The 9,338-nt window shown below is 41.4% G+C and overlaps 1 protein-coding gene across 1 annotated transcript in view; it reads right to left on the bottom strand.

Moving 5' to 3' along the window:
- Positions 1-5,807: 5,807 nt before the first annotated feature.
- LOC118321827 (glypican-1-like) overlaps positions 5,808-9,338 on the bottom strand; it is a 43,033-nt gene continuing 39,502 nt past the window's right edge. Inside the window, exons 10-11 of the mRNA XM_035653347.1 lie at positions 7,778-7,953; positions 5,808-7,362 (exon numbers count right to left, since the gene is read on the bottom strand). Of these exons, the coding sequence (XP_035509240.1) occupies positions 7,181-7,362; positions 7,778-7,953 (358 nt within the window). The 3' untranslated portion in view covers positions 5,808-7,180. The remainder of the gene's footprint in view (positions 7,363-7,777; positions 7,954-9,338) is intronic.

The raw sequence follows: 9,338 nt of genomic DNA, 5'->3' as shown, positions 1-9,338 counted from the left end.
GAGAAACAGCAGGAGGAGCAAGAGGTGATGTTGGTGAGGAGTGGGAGGAGGAGAAGTAGGGGAGGTGGCAGCTTCTACATGGAGTAACTGAACACCTGTGAGCTATAATTATGCTTCACTTTGCTGCTCCAGGTGAGCAGCAGCGTGTGTGTTAATAAAGCTACAACAGTGCACTCAGGAGGGAACACAGTCATGTTTTATGTGAATCAAAGAACATTACGTACCTTTAATGCAATACGTTTCTGGATGAACTCCTGACACACTTTAAGCCTCGAATATTACACACTGCTCTAGAATTAAAAAATGTGATGGGAATAAACATATAGGCTATATTATGTCATTTCATGCTGGGTGGTTATCTGCATGTGTTTTATGTCCTTTAGGATAATTTAATAAAAGAGAATTGTGCTACAGAGAACATTTTAACAACACGATTGTATGAATGTAGATACATTTTAAGGAGGAGGAGCAGAAGCACACCAAGCCTGCAGGTTACTTTTCATACTCGGACTGTGACACATGGGCAATGAAGACAGTACCTTAACCTCCACTGAGGCGCAGTTGCGTTCCTGTACTGCCCAAAAATCCCACTGCTGGGAGGCAATTATCTGAAGCCCAAACACACCCAGCTCAGGAAAACTTCTTGTCACATAAAGCTTAAAGCAATACCACTTAAATATCACAATACAGCCTGTAAGTATCTGCTGGAAAGCGACAGAGACACACAGTTAAACTTTAGGAATATATAACTGTAAGAATGTAACAAGGATAATAAAACAATACATGTTGACAGAGCAGCTTTGCTTTAACCACAGTTAGTGCATAAATGAATCCAAGCCTTCACCCTGCATCATCTGAACAGTGAAAAATGCCCCCTCTTTGCACACCTACCTTCCACTGCGCACACCGAAGTAATCACACACAGGAGCACCGCAACCCAAGTGCCCGGCATGGCCAAAGTGACTCCCCGCCTGCCCTCTCCCATTCTCCGGCTGACAGAAAAAGAAAAGATCCCACAGAAACACGCTGTATTCCTCCGATTTAACAGTCACATCTCAACCCCTCAGTGTGTGTCTGTGTGTCTGTGTGTGTGTGTGTGTGTGTGAGTGTGTGAGCTGCACCGGCAGAGTCAGCGGGGACTGAAGCCGACAGACTGCTGGTGGATCTCCGCTCTCAACCTCTTCTTTCTCACACCTTCCCCGTCCAATCAGGAGAGAGTACGGCGGAACGTAAACCAATCACCCGTTCTTTTCCACCTGACCCAAGCTGAAAGCCCAATGGTCAGGTCTCCTCCCCCCCCGCTCCGGCGTGGTTGGCTGTGCGGTCGGACAGCGACACCCAGCGGTCAGACTGCGGTACAGCAGTTGAGCTGGTATTTAAAGAGGGGACAGTGCTCGTGCCTCATTATGATGGGGGGGTGTCTTTATGTAAGTATGGTGCAGTAATAACACGTGTGACCGGATTCTCTTGACCAGTGGCTCTCAAACTGGAGGGGCATAGAGCCACTGCAGGGGGGGTCACCAGGGGGGGGAATGTGGAGTGGATGAAGTTGATTGAATATAATTTATAGCAACAAATATTGTATTTGGGGGGAATAAATAAACAAAATTTGCTGATCCTGTTCTGACCTAAAATTCAACTTGAATCTTTATTTTCGTTTTGGTTCCCCTTTTATTGTTAATGATTGCTAAACATTGGGGGTGTGGGACATTTTACAGCTCCTGAAGGGGGGGGGTATGCCAGAAAAAGTTTGAGAAAGAACTGCTCTAGACTTTTTGCAACACTTAGGTGTTTCAAGCTCCGGGTTATTGCTCATGTCTGCCAGCAGCATTAAACCCCATACACACCTATTTCTCACCCACACAGGTGTTTTCACTTATTTCTTTACTTAAAAAAAGTCTCCTCTCAGGACTGTGTGTGCAGGCTGTGTTTGATGAGTTGGTTTTTCTTTCACCTGTTTAGGTGGGACACCTTCCACCTTTATCATTCTTAGAGGCCTTTTTCACAGCACACATTTTGATACGTCATTGCAAGAAAACAGCTGCAATCTACTTAGCTTTACCTGCGCCACGGTGCACAGTGGCTCACATGGCTGACGAATAGGCTATACTTAGATGGAACAGAGCCATCTTTAATAATAATTACAAATGTACTTTTCCTGCTGTCTGCGGTGAAATGATGACCTCAGCGCAGCGCCCCCAGCCTGAGAGCTTTAATCAGCCGGTGTAAGTGAAAACACCTGTGTGGGTGTGCAGAGTCTTTAATGAAGTAACCTTCCAGTCTACGGATACAGCCGCCAAAAATTGCCAGCTGGTTCATGACAAGCCCTTGCTTATCTGAATGGAATGAATGGATATATCCACATATATACATATATATATATATATATATGGCTGGGGGCGACAGGTCTGAGTGGCTTGTACTGAATATGAACATCCTTTTGGAGTCAGTCCATTTAAATAATTTAAAACTAATTCTTATCATGAAACCCTCACAATGAATTTAGACATGAAGTGTTCAAGGATTTATTACACCATGATGCCGCCCTGGACTGGGGGCTCTTTTTGGAAGTGACCACAATGACCAAAAAAATGTATCAACAATCTATCAATACGCATCATATTTTGCAATTTTCATATTTACTTTTCATACTCCTAGCAGTCAGTGTAAACTATTTCAAGCATCCCAGAGGCGGAGCACCGAGTGGGCAAACACTTGAATTACGCAGTGTTTCCACTCAGGTGAATATAACAATTATGGATGCACCGATCTGATAAACTGGTCACTATGAGCAAAGATACTGACCTTGGTAAGTGGATTGCGTATCGGACCTGACCTGTCAATATAAAATTGTATGTTTTCCAGTATCAGTTACAGTCATACAGTCACAACTCTGCTTTTGGTGTCATAGCAATGCCTGGCTTTATCTTACCTTACATTAAAAAGATTTTAATGGTGAGTGCGGTAAACAGAAACTTAAATCAGTATCGGATTGGCAGTTGGCACTCTGAGTCAAGGTATTGGAATTTGTATCAGGAGAGAAAGAGTTGGATCGGTGCATGCCTCAAGGACTAAAGTTTGTCTGGCCCTCAGCAACAGCTGTGGCAACAATCTAAAAGTTTTAATGACAACTGCAGTATGAAAGCTGCAGACTTCACTTACTGAAAAATAAAGCTCAGATATTTTTCAGCCCCTGATGGCCTTGGATCAATTCACCCTTGAAGTCTCTGTCCTGTCTCACGTCTCCTTCATCTCCTGCAGCTTCCTGTCTCTTACACTGTCTCTATAAAAGGAAAAAAGCTTTTCAGCAGCACAACAGTACAGATCATTGCTGTGACACTGAATTCTCCAGCCCAGACAGTCCATTTGCCGCCTGTCAACGTGACATCTCACTTGTCAGCAGCTTTTCATGACACTACACAATGTACCACTACAACAATCACCTTTATTTAGTGGCTATTGCATCCTGTACACATTGACCAGTATCTTAAAGAGTTGTGTATATGTCTGTGTGTAGGTGAGAGGCAGACAAAGAGAGGGAGATGCTTCTTATCTTAAAGCCAGCAGTTGGAAGCATTACAAATCGTCTAGAAAACACATCAGCACTGAGTGTGTTTCTTTTTTAAACCACAGGTGGAGACCCAAAAATCGAATATTGACCTGCTGGCAGCCACATGGACAAGAACAATTATGTTTCAACTGCATCCAGAGTTAAGTTACATCTCTTAAATATGTGCAGTAAGAGTTGTGGAGCCTTTTGTTTAGAGGTAACTCTCACCCAGGGGAGTCAAAATGGTGAGTAAACTTTGATCATGGACAGACCGCTCAGCCAGGCTGCTGGGTGTCGATAAATCTTCCTCATTGTCTGGATGCAGCCAAGTAAAACCAACAGCGTGGTAGACTGTGGCTGCTACACAGGTCCTCCCACAACACGTGAAATTCAGCTCAGATTCTACCTGTACTTCCACATCATTCACAATTACAGGACAAGACACATTTCAGGAAAGACGCACGTGATGTAGAAAAAGGGTAAATTCAGACAGACGTTCAGATCGGGTCTGCTCTGTCACAGTCAAGATACTGACATTGAGAAATGAAATGTGAGCCCTGTACACTGAAACATTTAAGACTTTTTTTTCCTTCCATCATTTAAAAATAGAAACATGTAGTGAAGTCATTGTGTCTGTGCATTTGCCTGCTGCTCTGTTTCATTCTGTTGTGCGTATCAGGAAAATAAATCATTCATTAATTCCAAACCCCCCCGACTGGTGCAGGATTGTCATCCCCACATACAACACGTGGCCCCGTTATTCTCCAGCAGGGCCGCATGAGGCTTGTCAGTGCCTGTTACAGAGAGCTTTATGTTTATTTATAGCTGTAGTGCAGCTGGCAAGTTGAGTTTTTCTGGAAAAAAGAGTAAAATCATCTCAGATTTGATATCTGGAAACCAAGCCACAGAGTGAGTCAGGGCTAAATCTTGTGGCCACAGAGTATCAGGCACAGACAGTGTGAAGACAAGAGCAATGGGTGCTTGGTCATATCTCTGTGGCTAATGGATGGATACAGGAATGAAAAGTTGCATCAGATGACTTCACAGAGAGAGCAACAGAGAGGCCTTAAAGGGGTACTCCACTGATTTAGCATTGCTCTTCCATAAAGTTGGGACACTCACAAGAAGAGACTTTTAAACAACAGTAAGAATCTACAGTCAGGCTAGAAGCCCTGTGAGGCTGGTGTTAACATCAGTATATTAAAATGCTCGCAACGACGATGCTAACATACTGATATGATGCCAAATGTTTACCATATTCACCATTTTAGTGGCAAATAATTTAATTTTTGTAGTAGTAGTAATAATTTTGCCCTGATTGATGGCACTGGATGAAAGGTCAAGGGTGGCCCCACCGATGTATCGGTTGACCGTTATCAGCCTTTTGCAGACATATCAGTATCGTATCAGTATGAATAGTTTATTTTCTGGTATATAATGCAGAAAAAAATGCTTGTGGTAACATATTGGTGTCACTGGAAAGTTTATCCAGCAGAGTGCGCTGAGATTCACAATCAATTCACAAAAAATCACTATATTGGCCACCATATCTGTACTCTCTCAATTTTTCCCCTCCAAAATCAATACTGTTATGGATCTCAAATATCCGATATGGGGGCACCTCATTTACCAAGGCTGAGTCCTTGCTGCAGTGACTATGGATTTATCTCTCTGTCTCCCCTTGGCTTGTCTATCTTTAGCTGTCCTGTCAAATAAAGGCAAAAGCCCCAGAAATGGTGGTGAACCAACTGACAAAATGATCAAAATTGAAGAGACAGAGGTAGCAATAGTCTGACTTTTAGTTCCTAGTATGTGTCAAGCTCCATAAACACCGGATGCCTTAATGCAACTCAATGGCATCGTTTTGTTGGACCATCTCTCCCTGGTAAAAACACAAGTCATTTTACTGTTTCTCCAACTTTTAGCCTCCAAGTCCAAGCCCAAGCTGATGACCTGATCTATGTCAGGTTTATTTCCTAAACTTTAGAAAACCACAGAAGAAACTCTCCTTTTTTTTCAGGCTTAGTAGTACTCCTTACGATGAGTAAACTGACCTTCATGCGTGAAATCGGTGGAGTGCCCCTTTAAATAAAAATGCAGCTTTCTTTAATGGATACTCAATAATAATAATCAAATCAAAATGTACATGGCAAAATCCACTGCTACAATCAAACAGATTTTAATGAATGAAATGTGTGATTAAATACACTGATGGTTAAAAAAGATCAGCTTAATACACAACCCCAGTGTGTGTCAGTGTGTATGTGCAAGAGACTTGCGTGTGAATCAGGAGTCCCATATGTACCAGTATAGTAGTGTAGACTGAAAGAAAGGCATGCCGAGTAAATGACATATCACCAGGCAAATGTATACATGTTGTCAATATTTTGCAAATATCCTGTACTGTATGTACAAAAACTGAACTTTTTAGGAACGCAAGTGAAAACCTTTGTTTTCTTTTAACATTATGCATCTATAAAACCTGGTGAAAGGGTTTCAGCTAATGTTCAACGTACTTGGGGCAATGTCTGCTGTCAAAAAATGTTTAAAAAAAGTGTAATAAGTGCTTTGGTTTGACCTACTGTATATCAGCCACTGCGTTGCTTCTAAAACTTCATTTCAATCTGTTACCTAACGCAGGTGTGCGTTCAACAAGGAGTCCCCTTTAGCTTTACTGCGTTATGAAACATTCTCTGTGGAGAATTTTGTGGCAAATGCAACCAGGAGAGTCAGAATAACGTGCAGTTTTTTGTCTACATTGCAGGAAAAATTAAGGAATCTGCTTGTCTGTGCTTTGAGACTGCAATTTCTTTACAAAGGTGATGATTTGTTAAAAAAAGAAGTGATAATTTCCTTTTTCTTGTGAAAGGCTTGGGTATACAGTAAAAGTGTGGTCAAATCTTGCAATCACAACATTTCATACATTTCCAGCGTGTGATAATTGAATCCTACTGAATGAATCTGTTTATGCCAACACACACCAAAACGTCTGGACGACTACATCACAGATTATGGGGGGGGGGATTCATTGGCAATATAGTACTATGCTGTACATTCATGGCTCAATATGGTGCCAGTCTTTTAGCTAATGTACACAAACATTTACAACTTACACAATGTTTGTTAAGGTAGACAACCTTGACTCGAGTAAGAAATAAAATTTAAAAAAGCCTTGTTGAACGCACCACATATCGGGGCACCAAACATTTTTTCACTGAGCTCTGTCGTCTGCTGACTGGAAACTGGAGCTAAATTGACCTGATGGAGTCTCAATAGATCATTATCAATATTCCCATCATTATCAACATCATCCTCATCATCATCATTTTCTTCCTTGTCTTCTTCATCCTCCTCATCTCCGTCTTCTTCCAACCATCCTCTTCGCAAGAATCCATTGAAACCAGCTCAACAAATCACCACATCAACGAATCACACCCAAACTACGACATATTAAAACTGAGCAAAATCAAATAAAGAATATTGTCTCTGTCAATTTTTTTGCTCCTCTTGGTCACAGAAAATGTCCATTCATTCCCCCAAAAAAGGTCTTTTTTCATTTTTTGGCAAAGTTAAGTTCCGATCTTTCTCCCCTTTTTGTCCGTCTCATGGTTGGGAGTCAGCGGTGGTCCATCATCGCTGAAGCAGCAGGATGGCCAATGGGAGCAGGAGTAGGAGGCTACAGAGGCGGGTTTGAGACGTGGCTGCACCTCTGACTCGGTTGTTGTCTGGCGAGTAAGCGTACAGTCCCGGTCTGTTCCGAGAACACTGACCACCTATGCACATCCCGCTTCCTGACCCACTGATGTCATCACCTGGAGAGGTTATAGGAGAGAGACGGGAAACACATTTTTAATGAAAAATTGGTCTATTACTTAATCAAAGAAGATGAAAGGAGGTATGTTTTTCTTTTCTTTTTTGTCCTGAAAGATGTCACCTTCAATTGCTCCTGATTAGCTTCCAATTTTCAACTTGCAAGTGGTAATTACTGAACGGGGGAACATTTGACCTCCATGAATGGATTCAGTGTTTTAATTAAGTTTATTGGTCATTAGTTGGGAGTCTTTGGCCCTCAGTTCCCACTTGTCATTAACTCTGGTTTAACAAAGGGAATCAGACCATTAAGTAACTTCATGCAGTGGGATATATGTGTGGGGAAACATACCACAATGGACAACATGTGTCATGTATAAAATATTACCACTGTACAAATATTAGAAAGGGACCCACTTGCATCCTGGAAGTCCACATCGTTGCCATCCAGTGCATTTTTCAGCCTGTTGCTCATGATTTTGAGTTGCATGATCTGCTGCCGGATGGTCATGTCTGGCTTTGTGATGTCAAGCTCCACTTCTGGGTTGTTGATCTGATTGGCCAAGCCGTCACCCATCACCTCTGGAAGGTACCTGATTGGAGATAGAGGAAGAATGTGTGGTAACATCATTAGGGCTGTTCTGTTTCTTTGGGTAAACAGGAGAACAGCTGGTTAATGGTCATTTTTTAAGCTCTACTGAAAACACATGCATGCACTCACTCAGTTTATCTGCACATCTGTGCTCAATCTTGTAAATTAGACATAGCACTTTGTGCTGACAGCGCCTGGTCAGCAGACAGACTCAAGTGCACAAATAAAACTCACATAAGTAAACAAACACACACACACATGCTTGTACTTCTGCACTTTTGAGGACTCTCAGTGACAAGAGTACTCAACCAATTTATCATCCCAGTCTTTTAACAATGCTGGACTCACAATGGACAGTTGGTTTTTTCATCAACATCGATGCATTACAACCAGAGATGTTTTTTATTCCATGCATTATGCTTTCTTGGCAAAAACCTGACCCACAGTGTAACTCAACTGCTGACAGGTCGATTAGAGATTTAGGTGTGGTATGCTAGTAGCAGCTAATATATTATATATAATATATAATGGATTTGCTAGCCTCAACCAGACATGAATAATGGCCTACAGAGTTCTAGTGAACTCCAAACAACCAGATCTTTTTCATTTTCAAATGTGTAGTCTTTCTCTAATTTAATCTGATTTACACTCATTTACAATTTTTTTGTTCATTTTTTTTTTTTTTACTATGTTTGTTCCAGTGGAACATACAAATAAATGTTATTGTCCAGCTGTAACTCCAACTTTAACCCTAAATCATTTATCCACTACATTATTATAGAAAGTCCTTCAATGGGCTTTCAATGGAAAACATCCACAGACCTTTTAGTACAGTAATATTAGGCCAATCCGAGTTCGATAAATCAACATATATCCCCCAAGTTACTGTTTGTTTAGTATGAAATTCCCCAGATGCGCGAACGGTGGATTTCGGAAGATATTTCTTAATGGGCAGTATGAGTAACAGCAAGAAATACCTGTTTTAGTCTTCATATGAGACATATGAGACAGACTTGGAAAACACATGAACCCACCTAAATGTCCCTTTACAGAAGTGAGAAGTGGAAATGTTCTCACTTCCAAAAAGTTGTCCTCACAAAGATAGAGGGGCAAAAACACACACAAAAACACACACCATGTGCTTTGTGGTGGGATTTAATTTATGTTCTCAAAGCTGCTCAAAGTTTTAAATAACCCTATTTAAAGTCCATACCTTATATTCCATCTTCCACTCTGAGAATTTATTAGAGCTGTAATTTTTGTGTGTGACATTTATTGAGCTCTCAAGAAATCCACAAGATGTCGCTGTAGAGTTTCAAACAGTTCATCACGGTTATGATTCACTCGCTGCCATACAGACACACACAAATTTCATATATCCTTAAT

The sequence above is a fragment of the Morone saxatilis genome, unplaced genomic scaffold (assembly GCF_004916995.1).
Source record: "Morone saxatilis isolate NCDOM2014 unplaced genomic scaffold, NCSU_SB_2.0 Contig12, whole genome shotgun sequence".
NCBI classification, from domain to species: domain Eukaryota; kingdom Metazoa; phylum Chordata; class Actinopteri; family Moronidae; genus Morone; species Morone saxatilis.
This window is presented reverse-complemented; position numbering and strand designations above follow the sequence as displayed.